We start from the raw sequence: 20806 nt of genomic DNA on the forward strand, positions 1-20806 counted from the left end.
CTCATCTAAGCCTGTCTCTTCGAGGTTTCATTTGCACCATGGGGACAAAATGGCAATACTTGCCTTAGAGGACTGTTCAAAGGTTTGAATAAAAAGCACGTTAGGAACGTAGCCAAGTGTATGACATGCATTTAACAAATATTTCTGAGAGTTATTTATTTTTAGTTGTGTGTATGCATGCATGCTCACTCGCATGCATGCATGTATGAGCATGTGTGCATGTGGGTGTGCTCACATTTGTGCAGGGGCCTGTGGAGGCTAGAAGAGGGTTTCACATCCTCTGGAGCTGAAGCTACAGACTGTCGTGAGCTGCCTGCCATGAGTGCTAAGAGCTGAACTCAGGTCCTTTGCAAGAGCAGTATGTGCTCTTGACCATAGAGCCATTTCTCTCATATGATTATTAATAATTTAATAGCTAATAGACTTATATATAATAAATTTTTTTAAAATAAAATACTACTTAAATAGAAATAATACTAAATAACAAACTTAATATTCAACAAAAGTCTTTGATGACATTTTAATTTCCAGATTGAGAAATTTTGTTAGTCAAGACACGACAAATATGGGCTTTCAACTTAGACCTGCAGATATCAAAGATAAAGCATTTTCTCTTTGATGATTCTGCCTTGTTCCTCCCAACACACACACACACACGCACACGCACATACACACACACACACACGTCGCATGAAGACAGATTACACAATAGTCTGGAAGCAAGAGATATGGCTACCTTAGCAAGTGATTTAGCCACATGCCATTGGTTTTAAATTAGTAGGTGCTCCCAAGTTCAGAAGACAGGTTTCTCACGGTGGACTTTTGAGTGGGACTGAAAGAGTTAAAGGGTGATGGCCATATTAAGTTCATTCCTCATCTGCCCTCCATGGGAGGTTGTTAATAGGAAGTGAGGCAAGGCTCCCAGGACCTCAAAGAGGGGAGCGAGGCAAAGCAAGTGTTATCCACCTGCTCTGGCCGTGTCTCTTTGCATTCTCATCAGAACTGGAGGGTTTAACTAGCTGCATGCTACAGACACAGTTCAAAGCAGAGCCTAGCAATGTGCTCAAGCGATAGGGTGCAGATACACAGGCTTTGCCATCTTCAGAGAGAGAGAGTTACTCAATGATACTCGAACACTACAATATTCTGAATCTTCAAATTATTCATTATACTTTTTAATGTCCTCCTCCAAAGCTGGGGTGTGTACTAGAAACAGGGTGGGAAGGTTCTAGTGAGATTCTTTTCCAAGTTGTTCACAGGTATTGTCTAAAGCTGGTACATCACTGAAGAAATGAAAAAACACCCTCCCACTCCTCCCACATTCACAAATGTATATAAACTACACACACAAATATAGAGGCAAGCATCCAGGTATACACATATGTAGAACACATGGAAAATATGTTTTCTCTAACGACACACACACACACACAAGTTCTGCAGACACTGTGGTGTTCTCAGTATTATTTTTTAAGAAGTTGGAGTAAGGCCAGGGACTATCATAACAGAGTAACTCCATGTGAAGCCGCTGCAGGCAGTAGGAAGGCAGAGGAAGGACATGGGAAGGTTCATTTTACTTTTTAACTAATCCGTGTTTAATTAATGTTCACGGAGAAGGGGGTAGACTGAAACCGACCGTCTTTCTCCCATGGCAAACCTGCTTTTTTTCTTTTCTTTTTTCCCAATTTTTCAGTCTGGAAAAAGCAATGACCTGCGGCTTGGACTACATAAATGATGCATTGAATTTGATTTTTACATTGGAAAAAAGTTGGAGAGTTTGCTTTTTAAACACTTATCTAGAGAGATGCTTTTCCTGAACTGTAGAAAAAAAGAATTCTCTTTCCCCTTCGCGTGACTTATCTCCTTTTCCTCCAGCAGTAAGTTAGCCTGGGTTATCCCCCCACCCCCCATGGATCAAATGAAACAACAGCAAAGGGCAGAGCTGGAACATAATGATCCCAGGGCCTGGCCATGGTAGAAGGGAGGCTCTCAATGGGAGCTGAAGTGGGGCACAGAGAAGGGGCTGGGCACGGAGAAAATCAAGCGCACTCTCCAGACCCGCAACAATTGTACAGATGCATCTGTTACAGGTCATTGGTGAACTCTTCAGGCCTTGAAGTCCCAGCTCACAGCAGAAACAGCCCCTCACAGTGTTTAGCTGTGACTTGTTCTTTTTCTTTCCTGTCTCAATATAAAGTGTCTCTAGGCAGCTGCTCGAGAACAGCATTGTTATGGTATTAATTTCACTCCCACGCAAGTCTCCTATGCTATAACGCTTGAGTTTTGTAAGGTTGAGACTAGAGTTGTACCTCAGGGAAGCAAAAACTCATTGGCCTTTCCCTCTCTCTGTTCATGTTTGAAAAGTGGGAGTTTTGCTTTCCTAGGAAAAGAAACTAGACACTGAGATATCTGAAGGAAAAAAAAAACTTCTCGTTTTGCACAGACTCTATGTCCTGTGGCTCTTTGCGTCAGTCACTGATAGCAACTCAGAGTTGGTTGGGGCTGCCCAAAGTAAAACTCCCGAGCTCTTGATCTTTTTCTATGTGTTCAGCCGCCTAGACTTTCCTGCTCATTCACAGGAACCTTCCAAGAAGAATCTGATGCCACGTAACACTTATGTTCCAGTAAAGCCCTCATACCTATCTGCATAGTCAGCTAACTAATTCCCACAAGGTCATCTTAGAGTGGTTTCATTACCATGCAGTTGGCTTTTCAATTATGCAAACACGTATTTATTGAACATCTCCTATTTGTCTGATACTTTAGACAGGCTGGGCTGCCTGGAAGTTGATTCTGAGCTGGAGTCCTGGGAATTTTCTTCGAAAGCGTGCCTGGGTCCTGCCCTTGGGAAGCAGAGAGGGAGAAAGCAAGATGAGGCAGAGGGGCAGTTAGGTGGCAATGCAGTCACAATGCCTCAGCTTGGCCCCATGGGGAGTTATGAGGCTTGGTAGAGCCTTCCATGATGAGGCAAGGGGGCTGGGTCTTCTATGCTCCCCTTGACTAGTCACTGACTCTAACTGCCCCTGACAATGAGCCCAGGATGCAGATCTCAGCCTCTGCAGGAAATTTCTGGAGACAGTCTGAAGTCTAGGGCTAGCAGCTGTCAACAAAGGCGCCATCTGGGGAATGACGTTTCCGAGCCTCAAAGGGGGACCTGGTGACACCGTGAGATGTCTTCTGTGCTGAGCAAAGTGCATTCTGTGCTCACAGGCATTTGTGATGAGCATGGAGAGACAGGGTGGAATTAAACAAGCATGCAAGGGATGAGACTTTGAACGGCACCTGGCAGGCAGAGGGAGCTCCTGATGCTTTAGCATTTGCCAAGGATAGCAGAGATGAAGAAATCTCATTTGGGGGACATTTGCATTGGGCTTAAAGGATTCTTAGCTTTGTCATTCTTAAGTTAAAGCGTAAAAGTTTACATCCATGGTGGGTAAAACAGGGCTTCTTTCGCACAAAACTCCAGATTAGGACTTTGGACTAGAAGCTAAATGAGTCCCCATGGCTAAGGAATGACATCTGGCCCAGCGTTGGGGCTCAGAATCAGTGTGATTGTTTTCTCTCCATCCCCAGAAGTTCCAGGAAGCACTGCGGAAGAGGTCACGGCCACTGGTATCTCTGGCCTAAGTTCCAGTCGCCCTGGACACACCAAGGTATCAAGAGGACAAACTGCAGCTGCTCCAGAGCTAGAACGGCCACTGTGCTCAGGGCACAGAGTTTCCGCTGGCTTCCCTGCTGTGGGTTGTGCCTTTTCGTTCCACCACACATTGCTGAAGATTTTTTTTTTTTTTTTTTGGAATGAGAGGAATTGCTTCCTCCAGCCAAAAAAAGCTGAGGAGGCACTCAGCAAGTAGGTGAAGGCCTACAGGGAATTCTGCATGTAAGCGCTGCTCCGGGAGGGATGTTCCTAAATGCCTGCTTGATCCTGTATCTTTCAGCTTCCTCGCCAGCTTGACAGGGACTCTTTACCGTGGCTCATAAAGTTCGGAAATTATGGCAGCAGTGTCCTCATGGTGTCACCTGTAGTCTCCTGGTTCCTCAAATCAGACAGCAGGCCATAGTAATACCTTTCTCCTGGGGATGGAGCAGACACGGAGGACAGGAATGAATTAATGGATTACAGACCTAGGAAGGAAAAGAGGTCCAGACAGTAGAGGATTGGTGCATCTTGCATAGTCAGTAATAGGGGTAAGGAAAGGGAGTGTCCTTATGACCAAGGACACCTAGACCAAAGTTAGGCTTAACTAGCATCCTCATGAGGCCAATAGGTTTTTAACTTATTCAATGGTGAGCTAAACCTAGTCCCCTAGTCCCCTAGTCCCCTAGTCCCTTCCTGTGATAGGATTCGGAAGCAAGAAAGGTCACCTCCTACCTACAACAATCTATTTGTTACAGTTACAGTTTTACAGGGTCTCAATTAGGTAGTGCTGGCTGGCCTGGAACTCATTCTGTAGACCAGGCTGGCTTTGAACATACAGACATGGTTTTGCCTCTGCCTCCCTAGTGATGGAGGAAGGTCATTTGTCAATAAACAAACTGCCTTGGCCCATTTGATAGGCTACCCCTTAGGTGGGTGGAGTGAACAGAATAGAATGCTGGGAGGAAGAGGAAGTGAGCTCAGACTCTATAGCTCTGCTCCTGGAGCAGACGCCATGCTCCCCTCTCCCCGGCAGACGCGATAAAGCTCCGACCCAGGATGGACGTAGGCTAATATCTTCCCGGTAAGCGCTCCTTGGGGTGCTACACACATGAATAGAAATGGGCCAGGCAGTGTTTAAAAGAATACCGTTTGTGTGTCGTTATTTTGGGGCATAAGCTAGCCAGGCGACCATGAGCTGGGGTGGCAGGAACACAGCCCACAGCTCCTACTACAGATGGCGCCCACGTGGATAACTGCATCCACAGAAAGCCTGAGAAAGCTTGGGAAAGAATAGAGTAAAGCGTGTTTTCTTGGTAGCAGCAATTTCTCGGGTCTGCTCTGCTTGCTAGAGGCAAGCAAGTGCTCTCATCTAAGAGAGGCTTCCTGACTCAGCTTCAGCTGTGAAACCTTGCAGCTCATTTAAGAGGTCCTGCCACGAAATACTTAAAATGGTGTTGGTGAAAAGCTGAAGGCATGCTTTTCGGTTTTCAGCCGTAGCAGGAAAAAAGTTGTGCTGTTTTAAAATGCCGGCTTTCTGGGCCATCCTGCCAGGGCAAACTCTTGACTGTTTGAGGCAGGAGGGCCGACTACAGAGAGAGGACTTGATTGTTGTCTGTGGATGTAATGCTGCAGTTTGCTTGTTGGCAAAGACCTTGAAACGCCACAGAGTTGTGATAAACATGGCTACAGCTGGTATCTCCGCCATGAGGCTGGAAAGCTAAGGAATGGCACGACTTTCGTCCTACTGATATTGCTTGGTAAATTAAAGACTCATGTGGTCAGAAAAAGAGAGAGAGATATACAGTAAAGAGAGATTCAAAGACAAAAGAAAACTTTAAATGATTTACAGTGTGTTTAAAAATATATGCAGGCTGAAAGTTAAAGTTCTTAAAAGTAAAATAAGGAAGAAAGAGAGTAGTTGGGTGTGGTAGTACACACCTTTAATCCCAACACTTAGGAGACAGAGGGAGATTGACCTCTGTGACTTCAAGGTGTGGTAGCACACGCCTTTAATCCCAATGCCTGGGAGGCAGAGACAGACAGATCTCTGTGAGTTCAAGGACAGCCTGGTCTAAAGAGTTATTCCAGGACGAAGATATACAGAAAATATAAAATAAAAGTAAAAGTAAACAAAATAGAGTTAAAATAAAGCTGCACAAGATGGAAAATACACAGAGAATCTTGATACTGTATGCTATTATGCTCTCTTTGAATTGTTTTAATGCTGAGGAAGGAGCAACAGATGCTAAAAGATATTTGTTTATAAATGCTGCTGAATTAATCCAAGATAGATATTTTCAAAATACCTTGACTTCAGAATTTGGATCTAAGGATATGATACTTTGGAAAAGAGTTTCTTCTTTTGTTTCCACAGAGGATGAGACTCTTTGGATTGCTTCTTCGATCCCAATATGGTATGATAGACCACGTCCTCCTGAAGGGTTGCTGTGAACACCTTCAAAAAATTACTTTGCTCAACTGCCGACTGAGAGGAACCTAGCACACAGGTTATACCATGAAAGACCTGATTAACAGCGCCCCCATTCAGCAGGAAGCAGTTTGGAGAGAAAAAACTGCGCCCATGTTCCCATATATTGTTTATAAATGTTCTTTTACATTTAAAGGGAGAGATGATATAGATGTGAATAATTTGCATTGATATGAATCTTGGTTTACTGATATTAATTTAAGGTCAATTTTATTATATGTATATGTATTTCTGATATTGATTAAGGTATTGTGATTGTGTAGTTCACTTAAAAATATAATGTATATAGGTTGTTAATGGATAATTATCAATAATAGTCAAGTTTGTAGTCATGTTAGATTTTCTAAATGTGCATGCTTATATTTTAGATAGACATTCTTCATATCTTTCAAAGATTATAAAATATGGCATTTTAAGTGCTTTAATAACTTAGGGTTTTTCATGACAATGAGACACTCTGCTCCTGGCAGCACCAATCTACTTCAAGAAGGAGATGGGCATCGAAGAGGATCCTTATGGAGTTTGATAGCCATTTGGGCAAGAAACTGCTCTTGCCTGGACTATTTTATAAACTGGACACAAAGAACCCGCAGAGAGAGGACTGCTGAACTTGCCTAAAGGTGAGATGATCTTTCGGGGTTCCTGATTCATGAAAGAGTCTGCGAGACATTCTGCAGGACACAGCAGATAGTGACTGAACTGCCTTTAAATTTCCTGCTTCATGGAAACGTCTCTGGATACTATGGGCCTTTAGGCCGAAGATGGATGCCCCAACGGTACAGAGGAACTTTGGGTGACTGTCCAGGCAGTGAGATGTCTCTGTCATTTCTAGAGTTTAGAAGTTGCTAGATGGAAATATTGTAATTTCTACTTGATAACTGTTTTGTTATATGTAATTTTGCTATGTTAAAGTTAAAGCCTTCCTTTTTTTTGTTTAAACAGAAAAAAGGGAAATGATGGAGGAAGGTCATTTGTCAATAAACAAACTGCCTTGGCCCATTTGATAGGCTACCCCTTAGGTGGGTGGAGTGAACAGAATAGAATGCTGGGAGGAAGAGGAAGTGAGCTCAGACTCTATAGCTCTGCTCCTGGAGCAGACGCCATGCTCCCCTCTCCCCGGCAGACGCGATAAAGCTCCGACCCAGGATGGACGTAGGCTAATATCTTCCCGGTAAGCGCTCCTTGGGGTGCTACACACATGAATAGAAATGGGCCAGGCAGTGTTTAAAAGAATACCGTTTGTGTGTCGTTATTTTGGGGCATAAGCTAGCCAGGCGACCATGAGCTGGGGTGGCAGGAACACAGCCCACAGCTCCTACTACAGATGGCGCCCACGTGGATAACTGCATCCACAGAAAGCCTGAGAAAGCTTGGGAAAGAATAGAGTAAAGCGTGTTTTCTTGGTAGCAGCAATTTCTCGGGTCTGCTCTGCTTGCTAGAGGCAAGCAAGTGCTCTCATCTAAGAGAGGCTTCCTGACTCAGCTTCAGCTGTGAAACCTTGCAGCTCATTTAAGAGGTCCTGCCACGAAATACTTAAAATGGTGTTGGTGAAAAGCTGAAGGCATGCTTTTCGGTTTTCAGCCGTAGCAGGAAAAAAGTTGTGCTGTTTTAAAATGCCGGCTTTCTGGGCCATCCTGCCAGGGCAAACTCTTGACTGTTTGAGGCAGGAGGGCCGACTACAGAGAGAGGACTTGATTGTTGTCTGTGGATGTAATGCTGCAGTTTGCTTGTTGGCAAAGACCTTGAAACGCCACAGAGTTGTGATAAACATGGCTACAGCTGGTATCTCCGCCATGAGGCTGGAAAGCTAAGGAATGGCACGACTTTCGTCCTACTGATATTGCTTGGTAAATTAAAGACTCATGTGGTCAGAAAAAGAGAGAGAGATATACAGTAAAGAGAGATTCAAAGACAAAAGAAAACTTTAAATGATTTACAGTGTGTTTAAAAATATATGCAGGCTGAAAGTTAAAGTTCTTAAAAGTAAAATAAGGAAGAAAGAGAGTAGTTGGGTGTGGTAGTACACACCTTTAATCCCAACACTTAGGAGACAGAGGGAGATTGACCTCTGTGACTTCAAGGTGTGGTAGCACACGCCTTTAATCCCAATGCCTGGGAGGCAGAGACAGACAGATCTCTGTGAGTTCAAGGACAGCCTGGTCTAAAGAGTTATTCCAGGACGAAGATATACAGAAAATATAAAATAAAAGTAAAAGTAAACAAAATAGAGTTAAAATAAAGCTGCACAAGATGGAAAATACACAGAGAATCTTGATACTGTATGCTATTATGCTCTCTTTGAATTGTTTTAATGCTGAGGAAGGAGCAACAGATGCTAAAAGATATTTGTTTATAAATGCTGCTGAATTAATCCAAGATAGATATTTTCAAAATACCTTGACTTCAGAATTTGGATCTAAGGATATGATACTTTGGAAAAGAGTTTCTTCTTTTGTTTCCACAGAGGATGAGACTCTTTGGATTGCTTCTTCGATCCCAATATGGTATGATAGACCACGTCCTCCTGAAGGGTTGCTGTGAACACCTTCAAAAAATTACTTTGCTCAACTGCCGACTGAGAGGAACCTAGCACACAGGTTATACCATGAAAGACCTGATTAACAGCGCCCCCATTCAGCAGGAAGCAGTTTGGAGAGAAAAAACTGCGCCCATGTTCCCATATATTGTTTATAAATGTTCTTTTACATTTAAAGGGAGAGATGATATAGATGTGAATAATTTGCATTGATATGAATCTTGGTTTACTGATATTAATTTAAGGTCAATTTTATTATATGTATATGTATTTCTGATATTGATTAAGGTATTGTGATTGTGTAGTTCACTTAAAAATATAATGTATATAGGTTGTTAATGGATAATTATCAATAATAGTCAAGTTTGTAGTCATGTTAGATTTTCTAAATGTGCATGCTTATATTTTAGATAGACATTCTTCATATCTTTCAAAGATTATAAAATATGGCATTTTAAGTGCTTTAATAACTTAGGGTTTTTCATGACAATGAGACACTCTGCTCCTGGCAGCACCAATCTACTTCAAGAAGGAGATGGGCATCGAAGAGGATCCTTATGGAGTTTGATAGCCATTTGGGCAAGAAACTGCTCTTGCCTGGACTATTTTATAAACTGGACACAAAGAACCCGCAGAGAGAGGACTGCTGAACTTGCCTAAAGGTGAGATGATCTTTCGGGGTTCCTGATTCATGAAAGAGTCTGCGAGACATTCTGCAGGACACAGCAGATAGTGACTGAACTGCCTTTAAATTTCCTGCTTCATGGAAACGTCTCTGGATACTATGGGCCTTTAGGCCGAAGATGGATGCCCCAACGGTACAGAGGAACTTTGGGTGACTGTCCAGGCAGTGAGATGTCTCTGTCATTTCTAGAGTTTAGAAGTTGCTAGATGGAAATATTGTAATTTCTACTTGATAACTGTTTTGTTATATGTAATTTTGCTATGTTAAAGTTAAAGCCTTCCTTTTTTTTGTTTAAACAGAAAAAAGGGAAATGATGGAGGAAGGTCATTTGTCAATAAACAAACTGCCTTGGCCCATTTGATAGGCTACCCCTTAGGTGGGTGGAGTGAACAGAATAGAATGCTGGGAGGAAGAGGAAGTGAGCTCAGACTCTATAGCTCTGCTCCTGGAGCAGACGCCATGCTCCCCTCTCCCCGGCAGACGCGATAAAGCTCCGACCCAGGATGGACGTAGGCTAATATCTTCCCGGTAAGCGCTCCTTGGGGTGCTACACACATGAATAGAAATGGGCCAGGCAGTGTTTAAAAGAATACCGTTTGTGTGTCGTTATTTTGGGGCATAAGCTAGCCAGGCGACCATGAGCTGGGGTGGCAGGAACACAGCCCACAGCTCCTACTACACCCTAGTGCTGGGATTTGAGGTGTGGGCTAATTATGCCCAGTTTTACTGCTCATAATCTTAAATGAGGTTTTAGAAATGCCTTGAAAACAGATACCAAAGCAGAAACCCAGGGGCTTTTATGAAGGCGGATGCTTGCCCCTGGAGTCCTGCTTGCCGCATTGGCGGCTCTGCCGTAACCTCTGAAGTTCTCAGGTGTTCTGCATTGCAGCTACTACTCCTACAAAGCCATCCAATGAGTGTGTCCAGCATTCCCAGACTTGTCAGTACCAGATCAAAGTGGCTGAGTGTTTTCCTGAGTGGCGGTGGGCTCCAGAGTCTAAGGGCACAGGTACCAACCACAAGCTTCTGAATACTTTTCAGGCATCAATACTTGGGCACTGCTCTGTCCATCACGTCCACAACTGGTCTCCCTCCATGCCTTTCCTGGGGTTGGTTGGTTTCCTTTTTTGACATAGATAGAATTCTCCCCTGTTCTCTGATGCCTGTCTCTTCTAGTAGAAGACAACAAAACTAACCCATGTAGAATGTTGATCTAAGTTGGATAGCTTTCCCACCATTGGTCTCTGTATCCTCATAATGGCTCCAAAGGACTGAGGTAACCTCTGCGTAGAGGAACAATGGATGGAGGCACAGAGAACACATGGCTGATCCCACACTGGAACTCAACACCTACTCTTCCCATGCTCTACCCGTGCAGCTTCAAGTCTATGTGCTGACCCATCCTCCAGCTGTAGCTGCAACCATGATGCTGCAGTGATGTTTTCTGGCTTAGGGAAAAGGACCTAGCTCATGAAATCCCAAGGGAAGTACATAGAGCCCCTCTGATGGAGGTGGGTCTTGTATTAATCTGTTGCTTTCATTGGTTAATTAATAAAGAAACTGCCTAGGCCCATTTGATAGGCCAACCCTTAGGTGGGTGGAGTAAACAGAACAGAATGCTGGGAGAAAGAAGCTGAGTCAGGGAGTTGCCATGATTCTCCCACTCCAGACAGACGCAGGTTAAGATCTTTCCTGGTAAGCCAGCTCGTGGTGCTACACAGAATATTAGAAATGGGTTAGATCAATATGTAAGAGCTAGCCAATAAGAGGCTGGAGCTAATGGGCCAAGCAGTGTTTAAAAGAATACAGTTTCTGTGTAATTATTTTGAGTAAAGCTAACCAGGTGGCGGGACGCAGCCCACTGCTCATATTACTACAGAGTGGCACCCAACGTGCTAATGAACTCCACGTAAAACCTGAGAGGGCTTAAAAAGGAGAAAGAGAGAATTTAAGACAGCTTTTTGCTGTTTGTGGGTTGCGTGCCGCAAAGAAATTGCCCTGACTCAGCAGCAGGAAAAAACTGGCTGTTTTAAAATGCCGGCTTTCTGGGCTGTGCCGCCATCATGATCTCTGTCTGGCTCCTGCGGGAGACAGAGTCTTTGAATGGAGCATTTGGAGTAAAGTGCTACGGCTTGCTTGATGGCAATGTGGACTGCTGTGTGCCTGGAACTGTGTGTGGCTCAGGGGCACCAAATGGCTCTGAGGCAGGAGCGGCTCAGCTCCACCATGCAGAACTCTGCTGGTCTCAGGCAGGAACTACCGTAATTACCATAATAACAGCGCAGTTAAGGTTTAGACTGGGCAGGACACAGGCAGTACCGTAATACCTCTAAATGGTGCAACTTAAGTTTTTAAGAAGTGCTTAACATTTTAAGAAATGCTCCTGGACAGTAAAAAAATTACAGATTCACAATAGAACTGATTCAGACACTGTTGGATGAATGTACGTAGACTTGAGAGAGAATATATAAAGAATAAAGTTAATGTCTTAAAAAACTGGTAAAGTCTTTAAAGAGACAGAGTACAGATAGTTATAGACTAAAAGAAATAAAGAAAAATAAGCCACGTAAAAATGGAAAATTCACAGAGAGTCTGGATTCTTTGTATTATTGTGTTTTCTTTAAAATTTTTGACTGTAAAGGAGCTAACTGCAGAGAGACATTTCATTATATGGGCTGCCAAGCTAAACCAGAATGGATATAAGGGTATTATGATTTCGGAATATGGGTCTAAGGATATGATGCTTTGGAGAGGGTCTTCTTTTGTTTTCACAGAGGATGAGACTCTGTGGATTGCATCTATACCAATATGGTATGATAGACCAAGCCCTCCTGAAAGGTTGCTGTGAACACCCTCAAAAAATTACTTCACTCAACTGCCAACTGAGATGACCCTGGCACACAGGTTATACCATGAAAGACCTAATTAACGACACCCCCATTCATCAGGAAGCAGTTTGGAGAGAAAAAACTGCGCCCATGTTCCCGAATATAACTGTTCTTTTACATTTAAAGGGGGAAATGATATAGATATGAATAATTTGCATTGGTATGGATTATAAGGTCAATTTTGTTATATGTATATGCATATTTCTAATATTGATTAAGGTATTGTGATTGTGTAGTTCATTTAAAAATGTAACGTATATAGGTTGTTAATGGATAATCATCAATAATAGTCAAGCTTGTAGTCATGTTAGTTAGATTTTCTAGATGTGTATAGATATATTTCAATTAGATAGGCATTCTTCATATCTTTCAAAGGCTACAGAATATGGCATTTAAATGTTTCAATAACTTAGGACTGTTCATGATAGTGAGATACGTCTGCTCCTGGCAGCACCAATCTACTTCAAGAAGAAGATGGGCATCGAAGAGGCTTCTTATGGAGTTTGTTAGCCATTTGGGCAAGAAACTGCTCTTGCATGGACTGATGCATAAACTGGACACAGAGAACCTGCAGAAAAAGGACTGCTGAACTTGCCTAAAGGTGAGATGGTCTTTCGGGGTTCCTGACTCATGAAAGAGTCTGCGAGACATTCTGCAGGACACAGCAAAAAGTGACTGAACTGTCTTTGGAATTTCCTGCTTCATGGAAATGTCTGCGAAAACTATGGGCCTGTAGGCCGAAGACAGATGTCCCAATGGTACAAAAGAACTTTGGGAGACTGTCCAGGCAGCGAGATGTCTCTGTCATTTCTAGAGTTTGAAGTTTCTTACTTCTTGTTTACTTAGGTAATATTATATCCTTCTGGAGTCTTTGATGGAGTTGAAGAATGGTTAGTTATAGTTATAGTTTTCCTTAGTTATGATAAAAGATAAAATAGATATAAATATTGTAACTGTAATTCTTGCTTGATAACTGTTTTGCTATATGTAATCTTACTATGTTAAAGTGAAAGCCTTTATTTTTTGTTTAAACAGAAAAAGGGGAAATGATGGAGGTGGGTCTTGTATTAATCTGTTGCTTTCATTGGTTAATTAATAAAGAAACTGCCTAGGCCCATTTGATAGGCCAACCCTTAGGTGGGTGTGTGGCGAACTATCGCCGCCATTACAAGATGGCGCCGAGAGCCTGATAAACAAGTGTGTTTTGGCGTGTTAGACCAACGTCTCTACTGCCTGATCTTGCTCTTGATCTGCCCAGCAACAGCTGCATCCAATCCCATGCGGCCCCGTCTCTTTGGTTCGGAACACACCCATTCTCCCTGTATATATTCAGCCGCTTTCCACCACTCGGGGCCCCCTACTTCCACCAGTCAACTGTAACTGAGTGCACTTCAATAAAGCGTGATAGAGAAGAATCCTGTGTCGGTGGTCTTCATTTCATCGCTGGTCGAGTCTTGGCGGGCCACATGGGTGGAGTAAACAGAACAGAATGCTGGGAGAAAGAAGCTGAGTCAGGTAGTCGCCATGATTCTCCCACTCCAGACAGCCGCAGGTTAAGATCTTTCCTGGTAAGCCAGCTCGTGGTGCTACACAGAATATTAGAAATGGGTTAGATCAATATGTAAGGGCTAGCCAATAAGAGGCTGGAGCTAATGGGCCAAGCAGTGTTTAAAAGAATACAGTTTCTGTGTAATTATTTCGAGTAAAGCTAATCAGGTGGCGGGACGCAGCCCACTGCTCCGATTACTACACCCCTCTTTCTATCTAACAAGTCTTATTTTATAGTAGTGAGCATCCTAAGTAAACCCTGTCTCAGTCAGTTCTTAGACAAGGTCTATTAGTGTTCCTGTTTGCACATGTGTGTGAGGGTACACAGGCATGTATGTGGAGGTCAGAGTTCAGTTGCTTTCTGCCTTGAGACGAGTTCCCTCACTGAACCTGGCGCTCACCAGTTAGCTAGACTGGCTAGTGAACCCCGGGGATCTATTTGTCTCTGTCCCCTAGCTCCCCAGCACTAGGGATCATGGGTACACACCACTGTACCCTCAGTTTTACATGGGTACTGGGGTCCAAAATCAGGTCCTGCTTGTGTATCAAGTACTTTAGTCATTGACCCCTCTCCCCTACCCTTTGAAAAGGATTACTGCTTTGAAAATTCCTGTGCCATTCTCTCTGGAAAGCTTCACCACGCCTGGTCCTCTCCACCTATCCAGTAAGCACCACTTCAGTGTACCCTCCCAATGCTGATCCCCAATACACAGACAGACAGACAGACACATGGCGGCACATATACACACAGACATACACACACACAAACACACAGACATACACACAAACACACAGACATAGACATATACACAGACACACACACAGACATACAGGCACACACAAACACATACACACAGAGACAAAGACACACACACCATTCTACCTAACCGCCTCCATGGTCCCCCAGGGCTAGGTAGGCAAACACAAGGTAGTTTTCCCAATGCTGTCTACTAGCATGTTTCCCATTGGCCTATTTAACCTTACAAAAACCTAAGCTCAAAGCTGCCCAACCAGGAAGTCGATGTGATAGTTGTTAGTCACCTCCAGCAAGCCACTCAAGCAGTTTCCCCTAAGTCCATCTGGTAGATAGGACCTAAGATCATCTCTCTGGATTCTGGCTGCAAAGTAGCCTTAAAATTGTAGTTTTTCTCTTTCCAAGTGATCTATGTTTTTTCTGTGTAGCTCTTAGCAGACAAGGGTCCAGTTCCCAATACTTACTTCCCTGCACAGGCCAGTCCTGCCAGTTTAATGCTGTAATTGCAGTTTCACGTATGTTTGTGTGTGGGGATATGCAGTGTATATGTGTATGTGTGTGTGGGGGGTATCTATAGGCAGTGTCTATGTTTGCCTGCTTGTGAGTATGTGTATACATACACTGTGTGTGTGTGTGTGTGTAGGTCAGAGGTCAACACTGCATGCATTCTTTAATTGCTCTCTATCTTTTGAGTCAAGGTGTCTCACTGAATCAGAGCTCATCCATTGGGTAGACCAGCTAGCCAGTGCTGTTTCTGTTCCCTCAGTGCTAAGTCACAAATCACACCCACCCTTTACACGGTGCTGGGGATCTGAACTCAGGTTCTCATGCCTTGTGGCAGGATCTTCATGGACAGCCATTTCCTCAGCTGCCCATTGAAGGGCCAGGTGACTCCGGAACATGGCTAAACATGTATCAAACATGCAGAAGTTTTACCCAAATCATCTTTTCTTTTAGCATCAGGTGTTTTGCTTATTAAGAGGCTGGACCCATGCCAACCAGCAACTCTTTGTCCTTAGGAAAAGGTTATCAGGGTTCACAACGGCAAAGGCCTCCGACACCAGTGAGTAGAGTCTCTGCCTAGCCCATGTCACCTGTCCACAGAGGTCAGATACACATGAGGCTGACCAGGGCTCCGTCTTCACACCTGCTCCAATGCGGCAACCTGCACACTTCCTCCTTTAAATCGGGGCAGTTTGTTCACACCCTTTCTGCACTAGCAGAGCAGTTGCACAACCCACCTAACTTTAAAGGGTAAGCTCAATTAGGAGGGCACACCCTTACCACTCAGCTGACCGTATTTTTCCTCCTCGGTGACCGTATTTTTCTTTTCTTTCACGCACTGGAGATACTGATAAAATTTTCACTTGTTTCTCATGGGAAAACAAGCTAGCAGGGTCCCCGGAGGCAACATTCTAATCATGCTTTGCAGTGTTACTAAGTCTGCTATGATCTTCTGGTCTGGAAACACTGTCTAGGTTTGGATAAAAATTCTGCCTATCATCCTTGGATTAGGAGGGAAGGACAGAGACCCAAGAGGCTGGCTCCAAAACTTTTTCTGGGTTCTTGGTAAGCATTTCCAAAGAAGAACAGCATTCCTGGGTTCCATTGGAATACTGGGTAAGTGGGACCTATTCATCATCTCTGTACCTGGCTGTAAGGAAACCTGGGAACCGCAATTTCTCTTTCCAACCGATACACCTGCCCCTGTGCAATTCTAGGGACCAGTACCCAGTTCCCAATTCCTCTACTCAACAGGTGTCTGCCCTCACCCCAGGCTCTCTGTGATTTCCACCTTCGCTCTGTCTTGAAGGCATTTCTGACTCTTTCGAGTTCCCCTGTTGCCTGCATCTCTCCCTACATGCCCTCTTTGTGTTATCAGTGTTTTTTAAATACCACACTTCTCCACTAGGATGTGAGCTTTTGGACACCCTAGAAGTTGCTTAGATTCATCTAAAACAGACCTGACCACACACGTGAGCTTTATTATGTAGTTCCAAATGATTCAAAGAATAAATCTCTAGGATTTTCCCAAGAGTCTTTCCGTGGGGAGTGCTTACGACCTCTCAAGTGAAAGATGGTTCATGGATGGACGGACAGACGACAGAATAGTTTGAGTATGTACAGAGGCCAGTTAGTATTTCACAGGGAGAATGAACAAGTTTATTCTCCTCAGAGAGTTCTTGATGAACAAATTCACACATACTAGTTCTTGGAACAGAGGGAGCCGAATGAGAGTGGGGATGACTCAGAGAAACCTCTCACCAGTCTGGCAAGAGAGGCCCACACCTTACCGTGGTGGGCAACTCACCTAGGTGCACAAGTATGTAACTATATTTTGGTCAGGATTTAACTCTTTGGGACAGAGGAAGCTTCACTGGGCCAGGACTGTGGGATGTTTCTGCGCCACTGGCAATCTTCAGGGTCTAAGCTGATTGTACGGGAAAAAGGTGTCGAAGATTTTGTAAATGCCATGACCACTCTGTGTCTTTGTTTCTCATGTGAAATGTCCCCTTGGATGAGGCGGAACCACTGCAAACCCTCAGGTCCTGCAAGGGATGAGCAAGTCACAACAGCTAGAGCCAGAGGGGTACCGCCCAAGTGAGAGGAACTCACCCCCCCCACCACATTGAGAGGAGACCCAAGTACCACCTCCTCTTTCCAGGTGGCAGAAAGAGAATAAGTGGAACTCCCTCTTGTACCTTCTGGATTCTTTTAGGTGGTCTTGAAGACAAGATGGTATACGGGGAACAGAGGAGGACAGGAATATGGTATGAGCGTCACACACGGAGGCATGAGACTCACACGCTCCGTTTCATATGAACGAAAACAGAGTTCGCCTGCTACTTTCTTATATCACCTCCAGCTCAACACAACATATAGGGGGATGGTTCACCTGTTGGGTACACTGGGGCTGTCTTCTGAGTTGAGATCTCTCTGTCTTAGCCGTCCTCTACTATTGACACAAGAGAAGTATAAGTTTGCTGAAGCAAACATCTCCACTCCAGAAAAGCAAGAAACAGTGGCCCTGGTAGCTTCACGTAAGCGAGTCCGAGAGAAGGTATTCCATTCATGACCTTTGAGTGGATTAACTACTTTGTTCCAAAGTTGCCAGTAGACGCCCCACGTCAGAATCTAGTGCTATGCAATGATGCTCAGTTGCCAGGAGGGTACCAAAGGATAAATGTGTTGTATTCACATGAATCCTAGTGACAAACACACTGCAGTTCTAAGCATGTTGTAGATACATAGAACAGTCTCTATATAGTCTGAACACAGATACAAAATAAGTTACATTTGCTTTGTTTTCCATCACAGTAGGAGTGTAGTAGACAGTCACTGGGTCAGTGGCCAGGGAGCAAGCCAGGGAAAAGGCCAAGAGGAGGATGGAAGGTACTGATTACAGTGGGGATTTTTGCCAAGAACACTGAAACTACAGAGAATAAGGTCCCAGTCCTCTTAAGATGGTCTTCTGAGAACTAGCACAAAGTCCTGCTTGGTGACATCCAGTGGTTGAATTTGAGCTGGGATGCTCAAGGTGAATGGATGGGAGGCTCAGCAGGAATAGGCACAAACAGCATCTAGCAGGTCAGCCCACTCTCCTGATGGCTTGGTTGGACTTCTGTGATGTTGGGAACACGAGGCACAGGGCCAGAAGGCACAGTTTGCTTCTAGGAGATGACAGATGGCCAGATTGATGGCCCACCAAATGCTGGTGAGCGCTTTTCCTTTGCCTGGATACTCTGGGAGGCTGTGCGAGGGGTGGTGTGTTCAGATGGTGCGTGCTTTGTCACCAGATAGCAACATTGGGACAGTTATCCATCACAGAACAGGGACAAATGGAGGATCAGAATCCTCTCTCTCTCTTTGGGACCTCGGGAGTTTGGGAAAGTCACCTGAACTACTGAGTCTCTGGCTCCTCACCTGACAAATGCAGAGCAGGGGTGATGTATACTTGCCTAGGGCATTAGTGAAGACCTCAGGGACCAACATGTATAAAGTGCCTAACACTGCTCCTGCCACCTAGGAGGGGCTTGGTATATGTAAAGAACTGAGTATCCAGACAGCCTGGGCCTGATAAACCCATGAACTACACACACCCTGTCCATGAAGACCACAGGGTAGCTTCCTTGTGCTTTTCTACCAAGGTTTTCCCTTTCTTTCCCTATCTGGGATTCTTTTTTTTTTTTTTTTCCTATCTGGGATTCTTGAAGACAAAATGGCAGACAGAGTTCAATTAAGTTCAAGTTTGTTGAAGAAGACAGAGTTTTCTGTTTAGAAAGATACAAAGAACATGGGCCAGTGTGTCTCTTCAGGTCTGGGATGTAGTGCCCTAAGGATGTTTCTCCATTTGATTATCCTCCCCCAGCTTCTCCTTTCCCTCACAGCTCCTAGCCCCTGAGTAAATTTCTAATTAGGAAGCCAAAGAGGAAAAATAAAAGCACAGAAAAGAAAGCGAATTGTCTATTACATGGAAAGCCGTTTCCATCTGCTCAGAGCCTAGGTGTGGAGGCACTGGGGGTAGGGTGGCTTGGGCCATCTGTGGACCAGTCAACTGCCTCAGGACTCTGGGGAATGGGAGAGAGAGGGGAAGTTTGGAGACGCAGGCTTTTATCCTGGGGTAGAGGAGGTACAGCTGCCCTTCTTCCAACCCTGGGAACTTGGAAGTGTCCAAACAAGGATGAACCCTTCTCATCTATATGTCAAGTTGCACGTGCGCATGTGCGCACATGTGTGCGTGTGTGTGTGTGTGTGTGTGTGTGTGTGTGTGTGTGTGTATGGTCATCATGCCCCTTCTCTCTTCTAACATTGCCTGTCTGGTTACCTGGATCTGTCACTCAGATACTTTCCTCTTAGATGGAGGGAGGAGGTGGGCAGGCAGCTCATTGGGCAATTCATGCCCCTCCAGCTTGACTTTGATAAGGTGGTTGGCCAGGGCAAACTCCTCATCATCCAACATGCCATCCTTGTCGATGTCAGCTAGTTTCCAGATCTTGCCCAGCACACTATTGGGCAGCTTGGAGCGTACCATCTCTTTTTTGGCATTGGCACCCGTGATCTTGCCATCCACTGGGGACAGGGTATAGAAGATCTCGTCGTACATAGGCTTGTCTCGGGCCACCACCCACTCAGCATCATCAATACCTTCCCCGGCCCCCTCTCCATAGCCATGCCCGAAGGGGCCTTGCAGGGTTCCCTCGAATGCTCCACCTTTCACCATCTGGACAGGTCGCTGGGTCTCTTCCTGGCGCACCAGCACCATGAGCTGGGCAATGTCGTGTGCCAGCATGTCATCTACCACCTCCAACAGCTTGCTCTTCAGTGGCTGGAATTTGCTGAAGTCCTGGGCCTGCAGCTGGTCCTGGGCAGAGAAGGAAAAAGGAGAGAGTAGAATACAAGGGAAGATTTTCTACATCAGGGAAGGTGCTTCCTACTAACTCTAGAATGCTTGCCCAGTTCTTTCTGGTGAAGGCAGTGAGGCCAAGGGACTGTGTGAGGAGATGAGAAGCAAGAGCTGAGGAACAAGTGTTCGTTTGTTTATTTACATCTCTTTAAATATTATTACAAAAGGTAACTCTTATATTCCTTCCAAAGTAAGTTTTGGCTGTCAAATGGTGACTCTTGAAGGTGGTGGCCCTCTGAGAAGGAGTCCTGTGGGTCTCCAGGAGAGCTTATGTTTTAAAAACACACAGCAATGTGCTTTCATTTCCTGCTTACTAGTTCACTCTCCTCAGTGCCCTGGGAGGTGGAGAAGTCATACACTATTCATATTTAGTGAGAGGGCCAAGGTAATAGGGACTGAAAATTAGGCAACTATAACCACAACAAAAGTCAAAGGTCACTCCAAGCTTTACTGTTCTCAATTAGGATACTCAGTGGAATTGCCTGGTGAGATGTCTCAAAAGTTTGGACCCCTTCCCAGCATTCTGACCTAGTAGGCACTGGCAGGCATATAGACTTTATAAAAGCTGGTCCCCTTGCCAGGGCTACCAGCCCACATCATAAAAGAAAGATGCTCTCCTTTCAAGACCTTTGCATGGAGAGAGCAAGATGGGCACACGGTACTGAGAAAAGGTACCACCATGTGGCAGAGTGTAAATAAGGAATATGGGTTAACTTAAAATGTAAGAGCTAGCTAATAATAAGCCTGAGCTATTGATCAAGCATTTATAAGTAACATTAAGCCTCTGTGTGGTAATTTGGGAAGCAGCTGCTGGGTATTTGGGATCAAGCAGCTCCTTGACAAGAAACTTCTGCCAATACTTT

General features: G+C 44.5%; 1 protein-coding gene across 1 annotated transcript in view; it reads right to left on the bottom strand.

Moving 5' to 3' along the window:
* Window positions 1–16551: 16551 nt before the first annotated feature.
* Ehd3 (EH domain containing 3) overlaps window positions 16552–20806 on the bottom strand; it is a 29081-nt gene continuing 24826 nt past the window's right edge. Inside the window, exon 6 of the mRNA XM_057778517.1 lies at window positions 16552–19901. Coding sequence (XP_057634500.1) covers window positions 19374–19901 — 528 coding nt within the window. The 3' untranslated portion in view covers window positions 16552–19373. The remainder of the gene's footprint in view (window positions 19902–20806) is intronic.

This window comes from Chionomys nivalis, chromosome 1, assembly GCF_950005125.1.
Source record: "Chionomys nivalis chromosome 1, mChiNiv1.1, whole genome shotgun sequence".
In the NCBI taxonomy this organism is placed as follows: Eukaryota; Metazoa; Chordata; class Mammalia; order Rodentia; family Cricetidae; genus Chionomys; species Chionomys nivalis.